At 42.1% G+C, this 26,583-nt stretch overlaps 1 protein-coding gene across 1 annotated transcript; it reads right to left on the minus strand.

The window, feature by feature from the left end:
• Nucleotides 1–1,678: 1,678 nt before the first annotated feature.
• On the minus strand, nt 1,679–26,583 carry LOC106567034 (complement C1q-like protein 4). Its single transcript, XM_014135842.3, has 3 exons — nt 26,120–26,583; nt 23,978–24,640; nt 1,679–4,112 (listed from the first exon to the last, which is right to left on the minus strand). The coding sequence occupies exons 2-3, from the start codon at nt 24,524–24,526 to the stop codon at nt 3,933–3,935; spliced, it is 729 nt and encodes a 242-aa protein (XP_013991317.1). The 5' UTR covers nt 24,527–24,640; nt 26,120–26,583; the 3' UTR covers nt 1,679–3,932.

Raw genomic sequence — 26,583 nt, forward strand, 5'->3', positions numbered from 1 at the left:
CAACAGATTCACCAAAGCCCTTTAAATCCAGAAGGCCATTAACTCTCTCCTTTAATTAAAGCTTTCCCTCTGCTCTCTGCCAATACTACAGGTACTGTAGTATTCAAGAACCAATCAAAGAGGAGGAGACGTTGTCCTCTGGATGGCTAAATATTTCAACAGTGAAATTACAATAAAAAGGAGAGGGCAAAGATTACATGCAAGCTTAAATTAGTTCAACCTCACATTTGAAAATACTGGGGGGGGGAAAACGTTTATCTGTCTATATAGGAGACATATCAATAGAGAATCCCAGAGATAAATGTCTCAATTAGCCTAGTAATTACCAGACTGATTACCACTGCATGGCGAACATGTATGTGAACTTGTGAGATCAGGCTGCTTGCGAGGCTATGTCTCAATGCCAATAGTAGTTATCGCTAAACTATGATGATTATTGAAAATTAAGATGCTAATGGAAGATTTATCATTCAGCCACGTTCCGATTTTTGGACATTGTGAATACAAGAACTCAATTCAATGACAGTATTTAGACACTAACAATTAGTGTGTGGCTCAATTGGTAGAGCACAGCTCTTACGTCACCAGGGTCGTAGGGTCTGATTCCTATTGGCCCAACCCATGACTGTAAATCGCTTTGGATAAAAGCATAGGCTAAATATATACACACAATTAAATCATTTAGAGAGTAACAATGACAGTTTGATGTAAAATCTCCACGCGTATAATTCATGTATATGTTCATTACCAGGCTTACATATTGATTTATTCTCTGAGAAAGTGACAGATGCATGGGACTGACTATTGATAAAAAGCCAGTTCAATGATCTGCTTCTAATGGTGTACATTTCAACTCTAACTAATCATGCATTTTACATGACACGTTAAGCACAGAAACCGAAATCAAGATCACCTCAAATAGAATGTACTGACATGTTGTTTTGATTTACCACGCGACAATTCCATAGGCTCTCCATACATGTGTGGAGGGTAATGTAGCTTATTCATCCTCATCATAATTATTTAGGAAGCATTTAAATAACATCCTAGATTTACCGAAGGTTACACGTGGTTTGTTGTGACGGCTAATATGTGTTGTTACAGGTCATAAGGATGACATAATAGAGCGTCGTAGAGCTTCAAATCCAACATGCCTTAAATACCTGATACTTTTCAACCAACGTTACACTTCATGTCCGTTTAGTACTGTCAAGACAGATATCCTTGCAATTTTAAAATAACATATTGGGTGGATTTTGTAGAGCAGGGTGAATGATCTACAACACAGGTCAATATATTCATGTTTCATTGTAAGGCTGTGTCTTAACTAGACATATTGGAAATCCATGAAGGAAAGGTTGGTCTGAGGCAGTGGCCAGCCTTTGGGAGTTCGATCCCAATCCTCTCTCTCTCTCTCACACACACACTCACACAACCACACACAGCCATACTGCTCACAGGTCACATTTCCAATTCCACACAGACAGTTCAAGCACCAAGCAGTCACTCCAAATGAATGTCAAATTAGTTTGTGTGTGTTTGTGCATATATGTGCTGTTTATTTATCCTGTTAACATAGTAGGCTTCAACACAGTCTCCAGTCCATTTACAGTTGCTGGTGAATGTCATCCCCGGTATCCAAACTAGACATGTAAGAATAGTGAAGTGAACAGCAGTATGGTTGTTAGATATTTTAATAGCAATTCTGTATACAACTTGGAAGCAGCAGCTTGTCAGGCTTTCATCCCAATGGGTACAGAGAGTAGAGTAGTGTTTATACACATCAGATGGTTTTACATAATACTGAAAACTCATGTTAGCTCCCAAAGCTAACGCCTTTGGCTCAGTGGGCTAACACGATCTTGCGTCACACACTCACAATCCGGTTTTAATAACCAGTTCTTCTCACTCCGAATGTGGAATGGGTAGAACTGATCATCTTTGTTATACTATGTGTACAGTTCACAATGTAAGTAGAAGAGACGTATGGAATATGCTGTATAATTCAATGTACCAAGTGTTAGTGCGCCGCTACTGCGCCACATTTCCCGATAGCGATGGAATTTGGGCTTACGAGTGTTTTAGAGATGCATCTTTCCTAGAACTGCTGAAGATGCAACATGCGTTTCCCAAAACACCCCACGCAGAGAGAACGTTCGCTGTCTTGTCTTCGAGGCATGTGTCGATACTGATAGGATCGAAAGAGATTCAACGCTGGTCTCGGATCATCTTTCTCCATTTAAATCTTACCTTAACGTTTGAATTATTCCACAATGCTGACGACGGATCAGCTCCTAGACAGATATGATCAACTACGGCTGCAAATATCGAGGCGTCTTATTCTAATGCTTAGCCTAGAATAATGCACTAAATCAAGATTTGGCACATCATTGAGCACGTTAGGCTACACATCATTAACTACATTGAGACAAATTACAGACAGTACCCTACAGTAGCAAAATATAACTCAATTGAAATAGGCCTATAGCCTACTGTATCAATATTTTAATGGAGTCATCTGGTTTTAATTTGAAGAATATTTTTTATACCTCGCTTGTTTGTATCAATTGCAAAGACAATTGCAACTTTATATCGGTAGTGCTTTTACGTTATCTGCGGCTAAACCATGTGATTCTATGTTTAGCGGAGATCTTCTGTGTATAAAGTTACACTGGAGGCCATAAAAGCGTCTAACGCCGCACTTAGCTTTCTATGGGTGGTCTGAGGCATGCCATAGATTACGAGCGTTTTCACGTGCAACGTTAATAACGACGGTTTTGGGAAACAGCTTGAAGATTTTACGATGCTCCTACTAAGGTTTTAACGATCAATTTAGACTTAAGATGATTTTGGGAAGTCGGGCCCTGTACATTTTCTGATATCCTTACTTGTACGCGCTCTGAAATGAAAACACACAGGAGGGGGTTACTGGTCACTTGGTCATGATGATTGCTTCAACACACAACTCTCTCATCACACACCCAAAAAACACCTTCATTGTAAAACCACATGCTCACCCACTCAGTCCAGTCTTTTGTGTTTGTTGCCATTTCAGTGTGTGTGTGTGTACTGTATGTGTGTGTATTTTGTGTGTGTGTTTGTATTCCACTCCTCTCCTTCTGTCCTCCCCTAGCCTCATGGTGTGATGGTTATAGAAGGTCAACCATCTGTGCTTAAACAGATGGGTTTACTTTGAATGCTGTCTTCATTTCATTTTGTTATCAGTTTATGTCCTTCCTTGTTTGGTATTTTTATAACTGAAATCAATAAACAATTGATAATTAAAAAATAATACTATAACAGTAAAGCATTTCCGTCCTAGATTATGAACAACGGGGATCATACTGTACTTTGAACTTTTATTTAGAAACAGCAGGGGACTTTTATTTTGAAACAGCAGGGGCTTTTTTTTTTTTTAAACAGCTAGCTAGGGGATGTTTCTGGGAACTATCCAAGTGGTCTTAAACTGAACTGCCCACTAGATTAGAGGGGGGTTAAATGTAGCGAAGTTGAGAACTTTGGAAAACTGTGGCTCCCGGAGCGAATTTCTTGGCTCTAGCTCAGTGTGCTAACCTGGTCTTGATTCAAAACACTTACGACCTTGGTCCCACTCAAGATGCTGAATGCATGGGTAGGACTGATTATTTTGGTTAAACTGTATGTCCAACTCACTATGTTAGTAGACGGTACATATGGCATATGCTGTATATTTTTCAATGCAACCTTGTGCACGTATTCTGTACATGTTGTAATATTCATATGTTCACACACACAAGGGGTCAATAAACATACTTGGTCATGATTGGCTTAGTAACACTCAACACACCCATGAAACACTCCTTCATTTCAAAAACCACACACTCAGTCTATGTCCTTTCATCCTTTCAGCGTGTGGGGGGTTGGGGGTGGGTGGGGGGGGGGGTTGATCAGGGTCAGTCGGGGTAGATGAGGAACCCAGAGAAGGTGCTGTATTTGTTGGTGTTTCCTCCATGGACCTTCCCCCCGTCCAGCTGTACACACACCTCGTCCCCCACGTCCAGATGCAGGATCACACTGTTGGATGCGTAGTCGTAGTTCTGGTCCGCATCCTGGGCTATGGCACTGGCCTTCACCTGTTACACACACGCGTGCACACACAGTGGGGATGACAGAGGGACAGTTAGGGGAAGGACAGAACAGACTGAGCAAATGTCACGGCTTGAAATGCAGTTAAACCATCAAGGTTATAGCTTTAAAATAGGCAATTGTAACAGTAACTTAATTCATGCATGTGTGTCTACGTGTCCACACGAGTAAACCCAATTAAATGTTTTAACAAACAAGTAATGATCCACTGCCTGCGGGTCAATACAGACTGAGCTCCTTAACAGCATGCAAATGAGAATCTGTCTGACGCTCAGGCTGGGCCTGACACAGCAGATGTGCTCCAAATGGCACCCTATTCCCAGCACACATTTTGACCACAGTTATACTTGCCTTGATCAAACGCCGTGCACTATAAAGGGAATAGGTTGCCATTTGAGACGCAGACAGCCAGTCAATACCATGCATATTGAGCTCTGCTGCTAGCAATAGGCTAGCATCATAAAGCAACAGGGCCCTGTTTCCCAAAAGCATCTTAAGGCTAAGTCCATTGTTAGAACCTTGGTAGGTACATCGTAAAATCTCCTAGCTGTTTCCCGTAACCACTGTTAATAACGTGGCATGTGAAAACACTCGTAATCTAACGCCTTCCTCAGGCCACTCGTAGAACAGCTAAGTGCGTCGTTATGATGTTTTTTTTGTTGCCCTTCCACTTCACTTTATACACAGAAGATGTCCGCTAAACATAGAATCACATCTCTGTCACCACTGATAACTTCAGAACGAAGTTGACTACAAATACAAAGCTGCCAATGTCTTTCAATTGATACAAACCAGGGACTTATAAAAAATGCTTCAAATTAAAACCGAGATGACTGCATTAAAATACAAATACAGTAGGCTATAGGCCTATTTCAATTATATTGAAATACATTTAATGTTCAATCAAATGTGTTCTATTTTGCTACTTGTAGGCTACTGACTGTAGGCTAATTATATGTCATGATGTTTGGCCTAACATGTGCGCAGTGATGTGCCAAATCTTTATTCAGTGCATTACTATAGGGTAAGGATTAGAATCAGGCCCCCAGTGTCTGGTCTGGAGCGTGAAGTCACGAGCTCTGCTGGTCGCCGACTGTGTAGCAACCTAGCAGTGCCAAAAGCCCTGGTCTGCCCAAGAAAGTCTATGTAAATTACAATCGCCAGAACAGCCAAACAAAAACATTTTGGAAGGCCGTTTTGGGTTCTAAAACGTATTTATTATGATCAAGGTCGAACCCCACAGTCAATTATTTTAAAGTTTGCTACAAATTGAGATATTTAATTAAATAGTGATCCAGAGCGTTGGGCCAGTAACTGAAAGGTTGCTGGATCGAATCCCCGAGTTGACAAGGTAAAAATCTGTCGTTCTGCCCCTGAGCAAGGCAGTTAACCCACTGTTCCCCGGGCGCCCAAAGACGTGGATGTCAATTTAAGGCAGCCCCCCGCACCTCCCTCATTCAGAGGGGTTGGGTTAAATGCGGACTACACATTTCAGTTGAAGGCATTCAGTTGTACAACTGACTAGGTATCCCCCCTTTCCCTTTCCATTCTGACTACTACATTGTCTCACACAGGACCACGTGCTGACACAGACCAATCATGGGCCGACAGGCTACGTGGAGGCTCTCGCCCTCATGCACGCTCTTCGCAAGTGCACCTAAGGGGGTGTGGTGTGCTCATAAATTTACTCTCTCAGGCAGGAAGAAAATGACTACTTACGGTCACTTTCACCATGATCCTTAGCGATTTTTTTTTTGGTGCCATTCAGAAATATGGCGCCCTTCAAATTCAAATATTTCTGGTTTCATGCGCCATCGGGAGTTTTCCATAGTGTAATGACTTGTCAGTCCTGAGACGGAGATCGGGGGTGCCAGCTAGGCAAGACCCCCCCCCCCCCCCCTCTCCTGACGCTGTTCGCCACTTTTATGATGGTCGTAAATACCTTCCCTTGCCAAGCAGTATGGAGGGAGAGACCTCAGTAGAACAAAGTACCTTCTTCCGCCAAAACTCCTACCTCCCCTAAATTTGAGAATTAAGCAACATTTCTATTTTTGAGAACATGGAAATGGTCAGTGGAGACTAAAAGAACCCTCATGTCGAATTCGTTTTGATGTTTTGACATCATGAAAGACGGTAGAACCACATAACTGTATCTGTTTGTCTACACTTCTCAATTATGAGGTTTGCATCTGAATGTTGTATAAAATGAATGATTAAGTATCAGAATAATTTTGAAAAGATATAAATGTGATTTTAGTCTTCTAAATGAGAAAATGGTTTGTCATGTAAAGTTGATCAAGTCAGTAACCACTCCCACATGAGCACAGAGATTATGCAAAATGGAATGCCCTTTTCCCCCAAGTGTTTTAAAAGGACGCGCTGAAGAATTTAAATAAAGACCAGGTACGTGCAGCACCAGCTGAATAAGTTACAAATGGTTCAGAAATCTACCACTCAATAGACCATGCAGACTAAGGCGTAAAACTATAACGCTACCAAAGGAAAAGACCAGAGAACGTGAGGACGCTGGTCCCCACGTTGAAATGGTTACCACTCTACAGACCAAACAGACTGACGTGTAAGCCGAATGTTGCAAAATGGTTATAAACTCTGAAACTATCGATCACTACAGAAGCAAATCCTAGACGCCACAATATCAGTCTGCAGATGGAAACGTACGTAGCCTAGGACGAGAACACCGACAACCTCTGAAGCATTCTAACGAGATCAACTTTAAGAACTACTGCACAGGGTACGTTGAAGTATCCAATCTTACCACGACCAGGAGCTCTACCTAAGGACATGGTGATCTCTGGTGGCTGAACCAGAGTCGTACACCCAACATCTCCGTGACCAAAGGATTTGGACAATCAAAGGCAGCTCAATTGTAAATACATAAATTGCATTCTCTTTTTCCGAATGAGCGGCTATTAGATTAAAGATTTGGTGTTTTCGTGAGTGTAGCTTCCCAATGTCTGATAGAGTAACTCCTTTGTCTCCCTTCCTTCCCGCCTCCTCTCTCTGAATTCACCACCATGTTATAACCAAAATGTCCTGTTTTGTTAGTCTTCTAAAGACTATTTACTGTATAATGTTAGTGTGTATTTGTGTATTTTGTAATTGTTTAATTAGTTCGTAAATAAATAATTGAGCCAATTTGTGTATCGCTGATTCATCAATAAAGTAGGGTTCGTGCAGACTACAAGAATGACTGATGAGGTAATAATACATTAATAAGTGACTGTAATCGATAAGATATGAAATTATCTGAAGAGTTAAATTCGGGAAAAAGTAACTCTTTAAAAACAATATTTTCCCGTGGTGCCCCGACTTCTTAATTAATGTTTACATGATTAGTTTAATCACGTAATAATAATTACACCTAGAGAACTGATTTGTTATAACAGTCTTCACATTAATGAAAAGTCACGTCACGACAATATGAATCCGTGGATGACGTCAGCGCTATCACTTTCTACTGCTTTTAATGTCTATGGTAAGAATAAGCCTCCTCAATATTTGCAGCCATAGGTTAGAATATCTTTCTAGGAGCTGATCCGTTGTCAGAATTGTGGAACAATCTAACGTTAAGGTAAGATTTGAATGGAGAAAGCTGATCTGAGGGCAGCATTGCCTTTCTTTCGTCCTATCAGTATCAACACATTCCTCAAGGACTTGCGAACGTTCCCTCTACATGGTGTTTTGGGAAACGTATGTTACATCTTCAGCCATTGTAGGAAAGATGCATCGTTAAAACACTTGTAAGCCTAAGTTCCATCGTTATGGGAAAATCGTACCCAAGTCAATAGCTGGTGGTGGAAGATACTGTTGCTGTTTCTTGATCTGACTGCCTGACTGGATGACTTCCAACCCCTTAGACCCCATTGTCTTCTTCATCTATTCTACACTAGCCAATCAGCCTGCTTCATTACACATGCCTGAGTGCCCCATACACAGCTACAGCAGCTCTTTGATGACCAATAACAGTGTGTGCGTGGGGGGGGGGGGGGTTAATGGACAATAAAGTACATATTATCTTATATTTACCAGTCTTAAAAAAAAAAGACAGGAGTGAGTATATAAGATTTATATCTGAACTCTGTAGTCATATGTCTGTCTGGCATCAGTGGCCTAACTGTCCTTGGATCTATCAGTCTCCATGTCCAGGCAGCCACGGCACTGAGCACAGACCACTCAATCTCTGTCAGCTCTCCAGACAACCGACGCACATCTCCAAGACACCGCACCACACGACAGGCTCAGAATATGATCTGCAGCTCAACTAACATGACTCTCAATCCCACCACTTTACTGTGTCATTGGTAACACTTGACTTAAGGCTGAAAGGTATAATAATGCATTATCCTCACGTATGAGCCCTTATGTCCTTCTTCACAACAAGCTGCATTATGATATCTATATGCTAAACCTAGGAAAGAAGGTGCTATCTAGAACCTTAAAGGGTTCTTTGGCTGTCCCCATAGGAGAACCCTTTGAATAACCCTTTTTGGTTGCAGGTAGAACCCTTTTGGGTTCCATGTAGAACACTTTCTAAGGTTCTACATGGAACACAAAATGGTTCTCTATGGGGACAGCTGAAGAACCCTTTTGCAACCCTTTTTTCTAAGAGTGTACATACCTGGCTAATCATTAGTAAGGTAGCCTTGTCTGAGCCAGAATGGCCCATAGGGCCTTACCCCAAATCCATCTCCTTAATGCTGAGGGCCAAGAAGAGAGGCATCGGGTCCCATTTTTAGAGTCTTTATTATGACTCAACCAGGGATTGAAGCCCAAACCTTCCAATCTCAGGGCAGATACTAACAATAGAACACTTGTCCCACGTTCTGTATAAATCATACTCAATATAAATTTACCAGATGCTCTTACAGCAACTTACAGGAGCAATTAGGGTTAAGTGCCTTGCTCAAGGGCACGATGAACATATTTTTCACCTAGTCAGCTTGGGGATTCAAACCAGCAACCTTTCAGTTCACTGGCCCAACACTCTTAACCGCTAGGCTACCGGCAGATCATGCCGGCTTGTTTGTACGTTTTTTTGTTGTTGCACCATCTATGCTCAGTGGGCAGTCAGAGGGATAGAATAAAGGAAGGATAGTCCTACAGTGAGCCAGGGGAATGGAGGACGAAAGAAAAAGAACATGACAGAGACGCACCACTTAGAAGAAACATGACAGTAAAAGGATGGCAAAAGAAGACACGTTGGTTGACAGAGAGAGAGAGAAAGAAATCAGGGAATGAGAGGAGAGGAATATAGATGTGTGGGCTGAGGGACGAGGCAATAGGGAGATGGGTGGTGTGAGGGCCAGACTGAGATCACACCACAAGACAGATGTATAGACAAGACATGCAACATGTCATGATGGCCAGACAAGTGAACAAAGCATTAGAGAAAGAAAAAGAGAATGGGTTTAGACCAGGGCTCTCCAACCCTGTTCCTGGAGAGCTATCGTCCTGCAGGTTTTTGATCCAACCTTAGTCTAGCGCATCTGATTCTAATAATTAGCTGGTTGATAAACTGAATCAGGTTAGTTACAACTGGGGTTGGAGTGAAAACCTGCAGGAGTGTAGCTGTCCAGGAACAGGGTTGGAGACCCCTGGTCTAGACAATGTCGATGTCTGTTTGAGTTACGTGAAATCAGTATACTAATTAATTAATCATGTGACGTGATTGCTCCACGGGGTATTTCCCATGTTAACTCCACCTGTATGTGTCTGTGTTAGTGGTATTTTTCCTCATTGCTGTTAGGGGACATTACATGTGGTTGAAACTCGAGGTGACATAGTGAAAGCAGTTTTCCCCCTGCCTTTACCATCAAAAGTAATAGAGATGTGGTATTTAACGTTCTACCACGTTTGCAATGGTCTTGTCTATACTAATGTAGCTATGCTTAATAATATGTCACGCTATACTTCTTAAACGCAACATCTCTCCTAACCTTTCATTAACTTTGTGGTGGGGCTATCGTTAATCTATTAATTTATAGTCCCACGCTGACGATCTGTACATTATCTGGAAATAATGGGCAAAGTGGTAGGGACCTCAATACAATGTGCAATATGGACATACTGCCTTCATTCCCTCTGATTGAAGCTATCCCTGGGTCTTTTCAATCTTTAATCCCGTAATCTTTTAATAGATCACCTGAAAGGTCAAGTGATTTCATACGGCCGTGTTAAAATGTCAGGCCCCTGGCCCATTCTGTAATGACCAGCACCTGTATTAACTCCAAGTGACATGGATTGCTTCCCAAATGGCATCTTATTCCCTACATAGTGCATTACTTTTGACCAGAGCCCTAATGGACTCTGGTCAAAAGAAGTGCACTAAATGGGGAATAGGATGCCATTTGGGGCACAAGCATGGATATGGTAGAGCTGCTGAAATATAATATAATTAGCCTTCAGAGTACTATAACGAAGGAAGCTCTGGCTCTGCCTATGTACGGTGCCTGACACTTTGAAGAAGTGACGTAACCTGTATTTGAGACTTCAAGGCAACCAATTAAAGAGTTCATGATTAGGTAATATAAATCTCTCACAATAGAGATGTTTTGATCCTTCACGCCAGAGTAATTAGTAATCAGGTATGTACACAGTAAAGGCCTGTTCACCCCGCTACCATCTAGAAGGCGGAGACAGTAAAGGTGCATCAAAGCTGAGAGCGAGAGACTGATAAACAGCTTTTATCTCCAGGCCATCAGACTGTTAAACAGTCACCACTAGCCGGGCCTCTACCCAGCCCAGTACCCTGCCCTGAACCGTAGACACTGCTGCCCTATGGAAATAGAATCATTGAACACTGGTCAGTTTAATAATGTTTACATATTGTTTAACCCACTTTAAATTTAAACTAAGTACACAAAACATTAGGAACACCTGCTCTTTCCATGACATAGACTGATGAGGTGAATCCAGGTGAAAGCTATGATCCCTTATTGATATCACTGTGAAATCTACTTTAATCAGTGTAGATGAAGGGGAGGAGACAGGTTAAAGAGGGGTCTGTAAGCCTTGAGGAAAATGTTCCTAATGTTTTGTATACTCAATGTATATACTGTATTCTAGTCATGGCTCATCCTATATATGTCACGACTTCCGCCGAAGTCGGCTCCTCTCCTTGTTCGGGAGGCGGTCGACGTCACCGGCTTTCTAGCCATCGCCGCTCCACTTTCATTGTTCCATTGTTTTGTCTTGTTCCCTGCACACCTGGTTTACATTCCCTAATCACACTGCGTGTATTTATTCCTCTGTTCCCCCCATGTCTTTGTGTGAAATTGTTTTGTTGCGTGCTTAGTGTGATGCACTAGACTGGGTTTCCCCCCCCCCCCGGGTATTGTATTTTGACCCGTTGTATGTATTTGTCATACATTTGTATATTTGTGAGTGTTTTCGCGCTTATTTACTTTTACCTGTGGCTGGAGGATTTTGGACGCAGTTGCGTCTGTCTTTTGTGGTTCTGCCTAATAAAGTGCGCCTGATCACAACTCACTGCCCTCCTGCACCTGACTTCGTACCAGTAACGCACAACCTTGACAATATAACTACTGCTGTACACACCTTTTCTATTTATATACAGTCCATACTGTCTATACACATCATTATATATATAAACTGTATATACAGTGCATTCGAAAAGTATTCAGACCCCTTGACTTTTTCCACATTTTGTTACATTACAGCCTTATTTTAAAATGGATTAAATAAAATAAAAACACAAAATACCCCATAATGACATTTTTGCACACTTGAAATACTTTATTAACATAAGTATTCAGAGCCTTTGCTATGAGTTTGAGATTGACTGAGTTTTTTGGTAATGGGGTTGCTCCCCATGCACCTGCCAATGTTAATCTATTGAATATATTAGCAACCAGACAGGAAACAGTGCTAAAGTTTTTTCCCATTGATAACCTGAATGACAATGAACCTGACTCTCGCCCTGAGGACATGAAAAAGGAAAATACATATTTTAAGAGGAAAAGCACATTTATACCACCCGAAAGAAATCCCTCTCTTGAAACATATTGCCACCTTGTTGAGAAAGATGTACATAATCTCCTGGCTAAGAAAAAATAATGCAAGGTGTTCCACAATATGTCCAAAGCAGAGAAAGAATATATTATGGAACTCTTATGGAACTGAAAAATCATTATAAAACCTGCTGATAAAGGAGGTGCAATAGACAACTTAGTGATGATGAATTTTCAAAAGACTCCCAAAGGACCCTACTAATCAATTCAAGTCTCTGAACCATTATAAATTGTCAAAAATGTGGAATGAAGGGGAAATTACAAAGATGAAAGTTGAAAGTTGACTGCCCAACCACACCTGTCATATACGCTCTACCCAAAATTCACAAGAGCATGACACCACCTATACCACGCAGGCCTATTGTGAGCAGTAATGGATCTCTGACAGAGAATATCTCTACCTTTGTAGACCAGTTTGTGAAACCCTGGGCGATCTCCCTCCCCACGTATACTATAGACTCTATTGATTTTATCATATTTTTTATAAATCAGTGGACCATATACCTGAAAATTATATTCTGTGTTCTTTTGATGTTACCAGTCTATATACTAACATCCCCCATCAGGGTGGCCTAGAGGCCCTCATGTTTTACCCCTAATGCTCTACCCAGCACCAATTGCATTGTGGACTTGGCTGAACTTGTACTAACCTCCAACTATTTTCTCTTCAGAGACTTTTTCCTCCCAAAGGGACAGTGACAGGGAGCACTATGGCTCCTCATTATGCTAACCTATATCTAGGAATGTTTGAAAAACAGGTGATGATGAATCCAGACCTTAGCCCATTTCTCTTCAACATTCTCCTAACTCGGAGATGTTTGGATGACATTTTGGTGATCTATATTAGGCACCCAGGAAGAACTTTTGGAATTCCATGTTTATCTAAACTCTATGAATGAACACCTTCACTTCACCATTAACTATGACCGATCACAAATCAGTCTTCTTGATGTGATGCTTATTAAGGACAAAACCTCCCTCTCTACAGATCTCTTTAGGGGAAAGGGGGATACCTAGTCCGTTGTACAACTGAATGCCTTCAACTGAAATGTGTCTTCCGCATTTAACCCTCTGAAGCAGAGAGGTGCGGAGGGCTGCCTTAATCGACATCCACGTCTTCGGGCGCCCGGGGAACAGTGGGTTAACTGCTTTGCTCAGGTGCAGAACGGCAGATTTTTACCTTGTCTGCTCGGGGATTCGATCCAGCAACATTTTGGTTACTGGCCCAATGCTCTAACCACTAGGAAACCTACGGACAGGAATACCCTCCTTAGAGGTGACAGCTTTCATCCACGTCCACCTATTAAAAGTCTCCCTGTAAGTCAATTCAGTCGTATCAGAAGAATATGCAGCTCTGATGCCTCTTATCAGTAACAGACCACGGACCTCACGCAAAGGTTTAAGCAAAGGGGGTACAAAGACAATTGGGTAAAACATGCCAATGATCGTTTTGAAGGACTAACACAGTTGGAAAGCCTTCAACCAAAAGTCAAAGAAAAAGCAGAACATGTCCCATCATGCATTACCCAATTCTCACCATTGGGTAAGGCATTTAAGGACATTATCAGGAAGCACAACATTATTGATACTGACCCACAATTGAAACACATTTTTAAATATCCCCCACGTATGGTTTTTAAAAGACCCCCAAACATGAGAGATATTGTGGTTAAATCTGATTACCCACCAGAGAAAAGGGAAACTTTTTTGGACAAGGTTCCGGAAGGTAATTACAAATGTGGCCAATGTGCTCAATGCAGCTTTACGTAAAAATGTAACTCATTTACCCACCCCCGCACAGGACAACGATTTAACATCAAGGGCCTGATTACCACCAATGTTATTTACATGTTGAAATGTCCTTGTGGTCTGTCTTACATAGGGAAAACCCCTAGAAGCCTTAAGACACGGATCTGTGAGCACCGCAGCAATATACGGACAGGTGAGACAAAAAAATCAGGTTGCTGTTCATTTAGTACAAGCTGGACATCCTATTAGTTCTCTGAGATACATTGGAATAGAAATGGTGAAGATGTCACGCAGGGGAGGAGACATTGAGAGGAAGCTTCTTCAAAGGGAATCTTTCTGGATCCACAGGCTCAACACACTGTCTCCTCTTGGCCTTAACGAGGAGTTTGACTTGAAACCATTTTTATAGTTTCAATATGTCTAAATTGTGTTTTTTTTTATCCTAATTTAATATTGTATGTGTATGTATATTACTGTAAATATTGATCACGTTCCCTGTGTATGATCATATATTTTCATACATTCAATGTTAATATTGGGAAACTATTGTATAAATTTTCTTACCTCCTGTTTAGGAAGTGATGTCACTGAGTACTGCCCCTATATATAGGACCTTCCACCCCCACCTGGGATATTGACGTCTGATGAAGACATAAGGGTCGAAACGTTTGTCGTAAATAAAAATAATCTAGGAGCATGAGCTGCAGTGAGCAGCATTTCCCTTTCTGTTTTCCGCAAATTAAATTGATTGGACGTGATTTGGAAAAGCACACACCTGTCTACATGAGGTCACACAGTTGACAGTGCATGTCAGAGCAAAAACCAAGCCATGAGGTTGAAGGAATTGTCCTAAGACCTCCGAGACAGGATTGTGTCGAGGCACAAATCTGGGGAAGGGTACCAAAACATTTCTGCAGCATTGAAGGTCCCCAAGAACACAGTGGCCTCCATCATTCTTGAATGGAATAAGTTTGGAACCACCAAGATTCTTAATAGAGCTGGCCGCCTGGCCAAACTAAGCAATCGAGGGAGAAGGGCCTTGGTCAGGGAGGTGACCAAGAACCCAATGGTCACTCTGACAGAGCTCCACTGTGGAGATGGGAGAAACTTCCAGAAGGACAACCATCTCTGCAGCACTCCACCAATCAGGCCTTTATGGTAGAGGGGCCAGACAGAAGACACTCCTCAGTAAAAGGCACGTGAAAGCCCGCTTGGCGTTTGCCAAAAGAGTCTCTGGTCTGATGAAACCAAGATTGAACTCTTGAATTCTTGAATTCCAAGCGTCACGTCTGGAGGAAACCTGACCAGTATCCATACGGTTAAGCACGGTGGTGGAAACGTGGATGTTTTTCAGCAGCAAGGACTGGGAGACTAGTAAGGATCGAGGGAAAAATGAACGGAGCAACGGAAAAAAGCAATTTCATCAATTTTAGAATAAGGCTGTAACGTAGCAAAATGTGGAAAATGTCAAGAGGTCTGAATACTTTCCGAATGCACTGTATGTACAGTACCAGTCAAAAGTTTGGATACACCTACTCATTCAAGGGTTTTTCGTTTTTTATACTATTTTCTACATTGTAGAATAAAAGTAAAGACATCAAAACTATGAAATAACCCATGGAATCATGTAGTAATCAAAAAAGTGTTAAACAAATCAAAATATATTTTCTATTTTAGATTCTTCAAAGTAGCCACCCTTTGCCTTGATGACAGCTTTGCACACTCTTGGCATTCTCTCAACCAGCATCATGAGGTTGTCACCTGGAATGCATTTAAATTGACAGGTGTGCCTTGTTGTTTTTTTTTGGTGGAATTTCTTTCCTTTTTAATGCGTTTGAGCCAATCAGTTGTGTGGTGATAAGGTAGGGGTGGTATACAGAAGATAGCCCTATTTAGTAAAATACCAAGTCCATATTATGGCAAGAACAGCTCAAACAAGCAAAGAGAAATGACAATCCATCATTATTTTAAGACATGAAGGTCAGTCAATCCGGAAAAATCAAGAACTTTGAAAGTTTCTTCAAATGCAGTCGCAAAAACCATCAAGCGTTCTGATTAAACTGGCTCCCATGAGGACCTCCACAGGAAAGAAAGACCCAGAGTTACCTCTGCTGCAGAGGATACGTTCATTAGAGTTAACTGCACCTCAGATTGCAGCCCAAATAAATGCTTCACAGAGTTCAAGTAACAGACACATCTCAACATCAACTTTTCAGAGGAGACTGTGCGAATCAGGCCTTCATGGTCGAATTACTGCAAAGAAACCACTTCTAAAGGACACCAATAATAAGAAGAGACTTGCTTGGGCCAAGAAACACGAGCAATGGATATTAGACCGGTGTAAATCTGTCCTTTGGTCTGATGAATCCAAATTTCAGATTTTTGGTTCCAACCGCCGTGTATTTGTGAGACGCAGAGTGTGGTTCCCACCGTGAAGCATGGAGGAGGAGGTGTGATGGTGTGAGGGTGCTTTGCTGATGAGACTGTAGGTGATTTATTTCGAATTCAAGGCACACTTAACCAGCATGGCTACCACAGAATTCTGCAGAGATACGCCATTCCATCTGGTTTGCGTCAACTATCATTTGTTTTTCAACAGGACAATGACCCAACACACCTCCAGGCTGTGTAAGGGCTATTTCACCAAGAAGGAGAGTGATGAAGCGCTGCATCAAATGACCTGGCCTCCACAATCACCCCACCTCAACCCAGTTGAGCTGGTTTGGGATGACTTTGACTGCAGAGTGAAGGAAAAGCAGCCAACAAGTGCTCAGCATATGTGGGAACTCCTTCAAGACTGATGGAAAAGTATTCCAGGTGACTCCCTCATGAAGTTGTTTGAAAGAATGCCAAGAGTGTGCAAAGCTGTCATCAAGACAAAGGGTGGCTACTTTATCTAATCTTGTTTAATACTTTTTTGGTTACTACATGACGTGTTATTTCATAGTTTTGATGTCTTCACTATTATTCTACAATGTAGAAAATAGTGAAAAGAAAGAAAAACACTTGAATGATTAGGTGTGTCCAAACGTTTGACTGGAACTGTATATATTTACAAAAATATATATGGGGGATTGGAAATGATGCAGAAAATTACATTGATGGAAGCTACAATCTATCTGCAATATTAAAGCTGATCTACCCCTAAAAAAATTATAATGAAAATAAACATCTCAAGCAGGATCAATGGAAACAGGATGCACCTGAGCTCAATTTCGAGTCTCGTAGCAAACGGTCTGAAACATTATGTAAATAAGGTATTTTTGTTTTTATTTTTTTGTACATTTGGAAAAATGTCTCAACTTGTTTTCGCTTCGTCATTATGGGGTATTGTGTAGGTTGATGAGGAAAACAATTAATTTAATCCGTTTTAGAATAAGGCTGTAACATAACAAAATGTGGAAAAGGGAAAGGGTCTGAATACTTTCCGAATGCACATTTATCTGCAAATCTGTGTACGCAGCCAATAAACTTTGATTTGATTTTAATTACAGTGAGGGAAAAAAGTATTTGATCCCCTGCTGATTTTGTACATTTGACCACTGACAAAGAAATGATCAGTCTATAATTTTAATGGTAGGTTTATTTGAACAGTGAGAGACAGAATAACAACAAAAAAATCCAGAAAAAAACACATGTCAAAAATGTTATAAAATGATTTGCATTTTAATGAGGGAAATAAGTATTGGACCCCTCTGCAAAACATGACTTAGTACTTGGTGGCAAAACCCTTGTTGGCAATGACAGAGGTCAGACGTTTCTTGTAGTTGGCCACCAGGTTTGCACACATCTCAGGAGGGATTTTGTCCCACTCCTCTTTGCAGAACTTCTCCAAGTCATTAAGGTTTCGAGGCTGACGTTTGGCAACTCGAACCTTCAGCTCCCTCCACAGATTTTCTATGGGATTAAGGTCTGGAGACTGGCTAGGCCACTCCAGGACCTTAATGTGCTTCTTCTTGAGCCACTCCTTTGTTGCCTTGGCTGTGTGTTTTGGGTCATTGTCATGCTGGAATACCCATCCACAACCCATTTTCAATGCCCTGGCTGAGGGAAGGAGGTTCTCACCCAAGATTTGACGGTACATGGCCCCATCCATCGTCCCTTTGATGCGGTGAAGTTGTCCTGTCCCCTTAGCAGAAAAACACCCCCAAAGCATAATGTTTCCACCTCCATGTTTGACGGTGGAGATGGTGTTCTTGGGGTCATAGGCAGCATTCCTCGTCCTCCAAACACTGCGAGTTGAGTTGATGCCAAAGAGCTCCATTTTGGTCTCATCTGACCACAACACTTTCACCCAGTTGTCCTCTGAATCATCCAGATGTTCATTGGCAAACTTCAGACGGGCATGTATATGTGCTTTCTTGAGCAGGGGGACCTTGCGGGCGCTGCAGGATTTCAGTCCTTCACGGCATAGTGTGTTACCAATTGTTTTCTTAGTGACTATGGTCCCAGCTGCTTTGAGATCATTGACAAGATCCTCCCATGTAGTTCTGGGCTGATTCCTCACCGTTCTCATGATCATTGCAACTCCACGAGGTGAGATCTTGCATGGAGCCCCAGGCCGAGGGAGATTGACAGTTCTTTTGTGTTTCTTCCATTTGCGAATAATCGTACCAAATGTTGTCACCTTCTCACCAAGCTGCTTGGCGATGGTCTTGTAGCCCATTCCAGCCTTGTGTAGGTCTACAATCTTGTCCCTGACATCCTTGGAGAGCTCTTTGATCTTGGCCATGGTGGAGAGTTTGGAATCTGATTGATTGATTGCTTCTGTGGACAGGTGTCTTTTATACAGGTAACAAGCTGAGATTAGGAGCACTCCCTTTAAGAGTGTGCTCCTAATCTCAGTTTGTTACCTGTATAAAAGACACCTGGGAGCCAGAAATCTTTCTGATTGAGAGGGGGTCAAATACTTATTTCCCTCATTAAAATGCAAATCAATTTATAACATTTTTGACATGCGTTTTTCAGGATTTTATTGTTGTTATACTGTCTCTCACTCTTCAAATAAACCTACCATTAAAATTATAGACTGATCATTTCTTTGTCAGTGGGCAAACGTACAAAATCAGCAGGGGATCAAATACTTTTTTCCCTCACTGTACATATACAGACCTTGTAGTCTAGACTGTTATTGTATAAGACTGTTTATGTAAAACGCCAAAAACAAACTTTGAGAAGAAGAGAAACCTTGACATATGTTATCAAAATGTACAATTTAGCCCAAAGTATAATATCTTGTAAATGAGATCTTTTGCATATCACAGTAATGCCACTGACATAGTAAACTGTATTTATAAGAAGGTAGCCCATTAGATGTTGTTAGCACTCACCCTCATTCATGTAAAATGCCAACAAAACTCTAGAAAACAATGCAATGCTAAAGGAGCTCATTTCCCTGTAAAACCCAACCAAGAGTCCTCTTGAGGCAGAAAAAACCTTTTCAATAAATCTTCTATTTCTACTGCTTTCTCCTCAACCCTCTCTCGCTCTCTGCCTGCCTGTCTTGTCTTGCCATGTGCAGCAGAGAGAGAGAGTCCCCTCTCTTAACTTAAGAGCTACTTTTCTATTGGCTTCGCTCTAATAGGTCAGTATATCACAGCCAATGAATCCTGTCAGTTTTATTACCACTGGACCAAGGCACTACAGATAAAAACAAGGCTTTGTATACCCTCACATCTCCCTGCTGGTCTCACAGAATAGCTGTGCTTGATCAGTTTGTTACCCTAGCCACCCCAGCCCCCCTTCACCACCACCCTCCTCCTCTCATCCCTCTGGTCCTTCAGGTTTTGTGTTTCTCCTTTCGTCTACCATTGTCTGACTCTTTCGACACACACGTTCACACATCCCAGGTTGTATATGAAATGACAGTGCAGCTGCCCCCTCCCTCCCTCCCTCCTTTCCAGGACCGTTTACCAGAGACTCTGTGTTGAAAGGGCCAGGCCCAGCCAGACACAGGAAGAGAGACAGCTCCAGGCTGGCCCCAGGGTCCCCCTTGCTCCTCGCAGCCCCAGGATCAGCTCCCCCTCTCCTGGCCATCTCTCTCTCTATCTCTATTTCACCATTACCAGCAAAAAATAGCAGACCTACGTAAATCCTTTCACATATTAGAGCAATATTTCTACCATAAAAGCCCCTGCACCCAAATATTATGCTTTATACGTGCATAATAAATGATGTTAAAAAAATCGTACAAAATAATAGACTTATACTGTTGAATGCTCCTTCTTTGAATAATTGGGGAAATCAAAAGTGGCCACATGCCAGCGTTTTTAACTTGAGCCTCGCTCCGACTATATGCCTGAGGGAAAAAAGCACCCCATCACAGTTTGCTCAAAATAATGAGGAGGGTGACATATGCTGGGTGTCAATGGGAAGTCACAGCAACACAGCATCACTGTCATCAGCAACATGAGATGCTAATGTAATATTGGCTTGTCACTACGGACGTCTAGCAGAGTGACAAGCTAACCTTTACAGATGACAATCACTGGTTGTTGTTATTTAAATGATCTACGAGAAAACACATTGCTAAGCGCAAATATATGTAGCCTATATTACTTTTGTCTATATCATTACCTTGGTCAAAATGGTTATGTTATGGTAACACAAGATATTACCACTCCAGGGGAGTGGATGAATCAATTCATTCATCTGATGGGTTTTTAAACTGTTAACCACCACATATAGAACCACTACTAACAGCCACATACAGTCGCTGACTCTTTAACATGTGTAAGATCTAATAAAGTTATGCCATAGCTCCACAGACACACACACACACACACACACACACACACACACACACACTTACTTAATCAATCTGCCTTAGAGTGGGCACTGGACAGACACACAGGGCTTAGCTGCACCTCTAGCTGGCTGGCTGGCTATAGACATGCTTCATGTCCTGTGTGGACTCCGTGACCTGCGTCTCATTTAGAAACAACTACCATACGGACACTGACCAGAGCATGGAAAATAACACGAGGCATTGATCTATGTCTGGAAACAGAATGTAGCTATGTAAATGGTGAGTAAGAAGTAGTTCCAATGTAGCACCACAAATGAGAGAAGCTTGGTGGAGGTGGGGGTGGGGGGGTGGGGGGCGTTCACATAGATTTTCAGGATGGAACGCATTTTCTCCAAGTTTATATTTTTACTTGATTCATTTAATTATTAGTCAGACCAACTCAATGCCCTTGTGGCTATGAATAAGTAATTTCCACGACTTTGATATTTTGTGTTTATAACCCTTTAAAGCCACAGCTATAGACAGACACTGTGGGGCGTGTCCCACATGTCACCTTATTCCCTATAGGACACTACTTGAGCCCTATAGAACACTACTTGAGCACTATAGGCTGCAGTCAAAAGTACATTATAGAGATAACAGGCTGCCATTTGGGGGACAAAGTTGCAATACTGCTGCACCTTCGGCATTGGAAGAAGAGGTCCTTTGACTCTAAAGTCAGGAGGAATACAGCATGTTGGACACAGCGGCCATTTTGTAGATACTGTACCATCACTGACAGGGATATAGCCTCAGGCATAGAGCTCTTCTGCCTCAGGTGTTCAGAATGTAATGCGCCGTTTGGAGGGTACGAAGAGTTAACATCAGGTAAATGAAAGATAAGACTTGGACACGAGACAGCATACGGAGTTCAACAGGACACTACTTTATTCTTGGTCAGGCAACGACCATCTCAATCAGTTTTACGTGACAGAGAGGAATATATAGACACAGGTCAGGCATTACTAATCAATGATCATCAACTCGAATTTGAACTCTTACAAGAATAAGACCATGCATCAAAACAGTAGTGATTCATTTACACCACACTTCTATCTAGATACATCTAATCTCTCGCGTGGACAGATGCACGTACCATAACTGGTATCGTAGCATCTGTCAACAGACTGTGGGACGCAGCGACTAACAAGGAACATTGTCCTGGTGCGCTGGTTTTTCGTCACTGATCATTTGGACAAATCATGATTTCGCAGGTACTTGCATCTTTCCAATCTCGGAAGAGGAGGGGACATTTGGCCCACAGACTTGCCCGCAACTTGCGGAGAGAGAGAAGGGTGGGGCAATGTCCCTCTTCTTTAACACTGTCAGTGCTTAATTACAAGTCTTCTCCATCAAATACATTGCTTATCATATCATGCCCCATGTTACATAATCTACTGCTAGCCTAACGGTTTCTCCCCTCCCTGGGTGGGGAGACCTTCTTCCTGTTATCAGTTTCACAGTAGTCACAAGTTGTCTGCTGTCTGTTAACAGTTCTCTTTTCCTTGAATGTCTTGCTTACATTGCTAAATCCTTAAGCTTCAACTTTTCCTACACACACACACAGTACCTTCATCTTATAATCACTCGGTTATACATTTTCAGGGTGAAATCATTTAGTCAAACCTTTAATCATATAATTTTCATTACAGGCAACAGCCTTGCTTTCGCCCTTCTTTCTGGTAACTTTTATAACACATCTCCCCCACAGGACTTGAGCATCAGACGCAACTAGGCAAGATTTTAGTCCTGGGTTTCCGAGATTAAGTAAGCGAAATACATATCTCGAAAAACTGTTTTGGGAATTGACTAGGCTGCAGTCGAGGTAACTTGAAAAATGATCTTCTTATATTTTGAGTGGAACATAAACACTAATATTGTGCTGGAGATAATGAATAAGAGGGTAAAAAGTGGTGAAGTGTCCCTTTAAACCGATTTCTAATATGAGATCTGATCTCTATATAAACTGTTAAAATAAATGGGGTCACCTGATGGTTGTGAGATGGACCTGGGTCTCTGTGACGTTAAATAATTGAATTGAGTGAAACTATAATTTATGGACAATCAATGCACAATGACGAGAGGAGGGAGAGGGGGGTAAGAGTGGAGGAGAGGGGGTAGAGGGAGGAGGGTGTAGAGGGGGGTAGAGGCAGGAGAGAGGCATACGGGGGTAGAGCGGAGGCAGAAGTGGGGGGTGGGGGTGGTGTTTCAGGGGATCTAATCTAGGAGTTATGAATGATTTAACAGGGTGATAAGATGACTAAAATGACAATATATCTGATATCGCTAACTGGTAGCCAAATACATTCAATCAGGCTTTGGACACATTTAAAGGACTGAATGCCACACTGCTAAAATAAAGAGTGTGGTGACTGTCTGATTAATTAAGATGAAAACATAGCAGTGTTAAAGTCCTCAAATTAAATCCCTGTGATTTATCCCACACCTCATATTTTCCTCTCCAATTTTTTGTTCCTCTTCCCACCATCAGGCCCTCTATCTTTAATTAGTACCAGGGGAACGAGAGAACAGGGAACGAGGGATGAGTGGATGAGTGGCCTGTCAGTTTCACTTTCATTATTTATTTATCTATCTGACGTGTAAAGCTGACTCGTCCGCGTTGTGACAGCCGGTGTCCCAAATGGCACCCTATTCCCTTTATAGTTCACTACTTTTGATTGGGGCAGGGCCCAAAGGGCTCTGGTCAAAAGTAATGCACTATGTAGGGAATAGGGTGCCATTTGGTACACACACTGAAGGACAGACATTTCTCCAGTGCTCCTTAGCGCTTACATTTAGGAAATATTTAAGTCCTGGAGTATAATACCAAATGGCACCCTATTCCTATGGGCCCTATATAGTGCACTACATAGAGAATAGGGTGCCATTTGGGACACAATCCTGGTGTATGATATCGACTAATTTTACTTTCCTTTGGCGAAGACCGACGGCAGCATACTGCCACTTGTCATTTGGCTACGGCTTATGGGAATACAAATATTAGTAGCTGTTATTTGAAAGTGTAAATGGTGATTTTAAAGTACGACTTCTCTTTAATGAGGGAAAATATTTTATTAGCTATATTTTGCTGCCGTGTTGCTGCGGCCCATAAATACAGGGGAATGTGATGTGAACTGGAAGTGACCGATGTTGTATAGCAAAGGTGAAAGTGAGTCAATTAGTGACTCTGAGGTAATGGTCAGTGGAGATGTGTTGCTCGGACAAACACACATGCACGCACACGCACACTCTCTATCTCTCCTACCTGTCCGTTCTTCTTCAGGTCGGCCCACATGCTGGTCCCGTCTCCACCCCTCATCAGAACATGGTAGGTGAAGTAGTAAATACCTGGTAGAGGACAGGTGAACTTCCCAGTACTAGGCTCATAGTAGTTCCCTACATTGGTCACCACATCATCAAACTTCAACACCTCGCTGCCCTCATGCTGTTTCCTTAGCCCTGCATAGAAGGCAATCTTAGGGCTGTAGGAGGGGACGTAACCATTAGGTCCAGGGCCGGGAGGCCCCTGTGGGCCTGGCTTGCCTGGTTCCCCAGGGGGCCCTGGGTCTCCTGGAGGACCAGAGATCCCAGGGACCCCGCGGTACCCCATTTTCTTCCTCCCAGGGTAGTCCGGTTGGGGGGACACGGCTGTCAGCTCCTGGCCTGGTTGGGCAGTACTATATGGATCACAGACCATTCTGCAGCTCCCCAGCATCTCATAATGGGTCCCCCCTCCGCCACTTCCTGGGTTAGCTCCTCCACCTTTGGCGGTGTGGACCAATAGGGGGATGGCGATCAGGAGGAGTAGGACCATGGCCACGCCCACGGCGGCTCCGATGACACACTTCCAGCGGCTGAGCCGAGAGGCGGCCAGGGTCAGAAAGTCCTCCTCCCCTTTAGACGGAATGGTGCCGGGTGCCAGGGTGGACTATAGAGAGACAGAATATGAAAGAGTGGAATGAGGGATGGGTGAATGAAAGACTAGAAAGAGTGTATGGAGAGGTTTGGCTGCTGTATGAATGTGGTGCTCTCAGACTAGGACCACAGGCAGCCAATAGAGAGGGTCCGTTGAGACACCATGAGTAGAATGTGGGCGAGAAAAGGAAGATGGCGGACGGAGAGATCAATGACGAAGGGAAGAGAGGAACAACAGGGGACAGCAGGGGATGACGAAGGGAAAGGGGTGGTGAAGGAGCAGGATTCAACTCTTTTAAAATCAGTGTTCAGACAACACTGTGTTGTAGTTGATCTGGACAAAGATCTGGTTTGGATTGTGTTGGATAGGTTATAGAAACCATCATTTATTTCATTAAGCCTCTTTCACCCATTTATTTTCCCAGTTCTTGTCTTCCAGAGGTCTTCTAGTCTCTGCTTTGATCAAATTCCTTCTCTTTTCTGTGCATCAAACATCAACCAAACCCAGCCCAAGAGAGGGTACAATAGTTAACTTATGACATCAGAACTTATCCAGAGCTCAATTTATCGACATCAGGTGCCAAATTTCAGCTAATTATGTACTGCAGTTGGCAAATGTTTTTTTGTTTAATAAACAGTCATTCACAGTCTCTTCTTAGATAGAACACTTCTGCTTTACTTAATGTCCCCGTAAGAAGGACTGCATCTCACCTAATAGAGGCGTCTGCACTAAATGTGTCATGGCTGAGAGGGAAAAGACGGGAAGAGAAGGAAAAAAGAAAGTCGATGTGTTCAGAGTTCCCTTCCTGTCAGAATAATTTTAGTCCTCTGTGTTTAAAGGATGGTAGTGGTATTATAAGGTGTCCTGGTCTAATTGGAGGGTGCCGAGGTAGAGAAACCAATAAAATCTTTATTTTGTGATCCAAGGTATATTCCTCTATTCTAGGACGCACAAAGTCTGTGGAAAGATGAAGGGAAAAAATACATTCATGTAGTGTTTATATTTCTATTCTTTTATATTATCCCATCCAATTAATATAATTATCCAAGCTAAAAATCAGACGCTCCTTGAGGTTTGACACTGACCACTCTCATTTAAAACAACTGGTATTTTCTACATGGAGGACACTGTTTAATTTTCGGTCCTCTTTTCAGATTTGATAAGATAAATGCACAAATAAGGCAATTATTGAAATCGTTTATGAGGTCTTACTAGGTCAAAATCGTACAAAATCTGACAAAATGTAGTTTTATGTTCATCCCAAGCAATCCCTAAATATTTAATTAACAGCATTTTTTTAAGAAATGTAATTCACTTCCAATTATCAAGTAATGTTATTTGTTATATACTTAATCGAATTATTAGTAGCTTATAGGTAGCCTACAGTATTTCTATTCGTTTGTATCACTGTTCAAAACATGTCTCCATGATAAATCTGGGGAACGGACACATGAAATCAAAAAGCATGCACTGCACCGTATTTGAACTCACTCTCTGTCTTCCTACTGTAATGAAACTGGAGTCAAGAAGATTTCTCCGCCAGGCGTCTTTGAATCGAGTCTATCCAGGTACGAATCCTCCCGGTGCGATGAGACTCCGCGAACAACTTCACGTGTCAAATAAATAGCCGAGGGCGCTGGCACTTTTAAGCAGGAGAAGCCCAGGAAGTGAAGAGAAGGAATAAGAAATCACTCCCCACCACCACTTCTACGGTAATTTCCCGTTTCGACTGAGATCAATGCGGTTACTTATGAAGTCCAACATAGATCTCAATAAATTAGGGAAATAACCAACCCGAAGTTGCTAGAAATGTTTTTTTTTTTGTCGCCCTCGTTAGCTTGTCCAAGTTGCTGTTGAGTGTTGAACATTGAGCATCCTTTTGTTTATGAAAACCGAGTTACTTTGAGGGACTGATTTTGTTCTATCTCCAACAAACCGCGTTAAAAAGCTCCCAC

The sequence above is a fragment of the Salmo salar genome, chromosome 13 (assembly GCF_965601325.2).
Source record: "Salmo salar chromosome 13, fSalSal1, whole genome shotgun sequence".
Taxonomy (NCBI): Eukaryota; Metazoa; Chordata; class Actinopteri; order Salmoniformes; family Salmonidae; genus Salmo; species Salmo salar.

Excerpts from the sequence above, each read along its gene's own strand:
- LOC106567034 (XM_014135842.3), bottom strand. The coding sequence starts at position 24,526 with ATGGTCCTACTCCTCCTGATCGCCATCCCCCTATTGGTCCACACCGCC. Across the intron at positions 4,113-23,977 it reads ACCTGAAGAAGAACGGACAG|GTGAAGGCCAGTGCCATAGC; the intron begins GTAGGAGAGATA and ends TGTGTGTAACAG.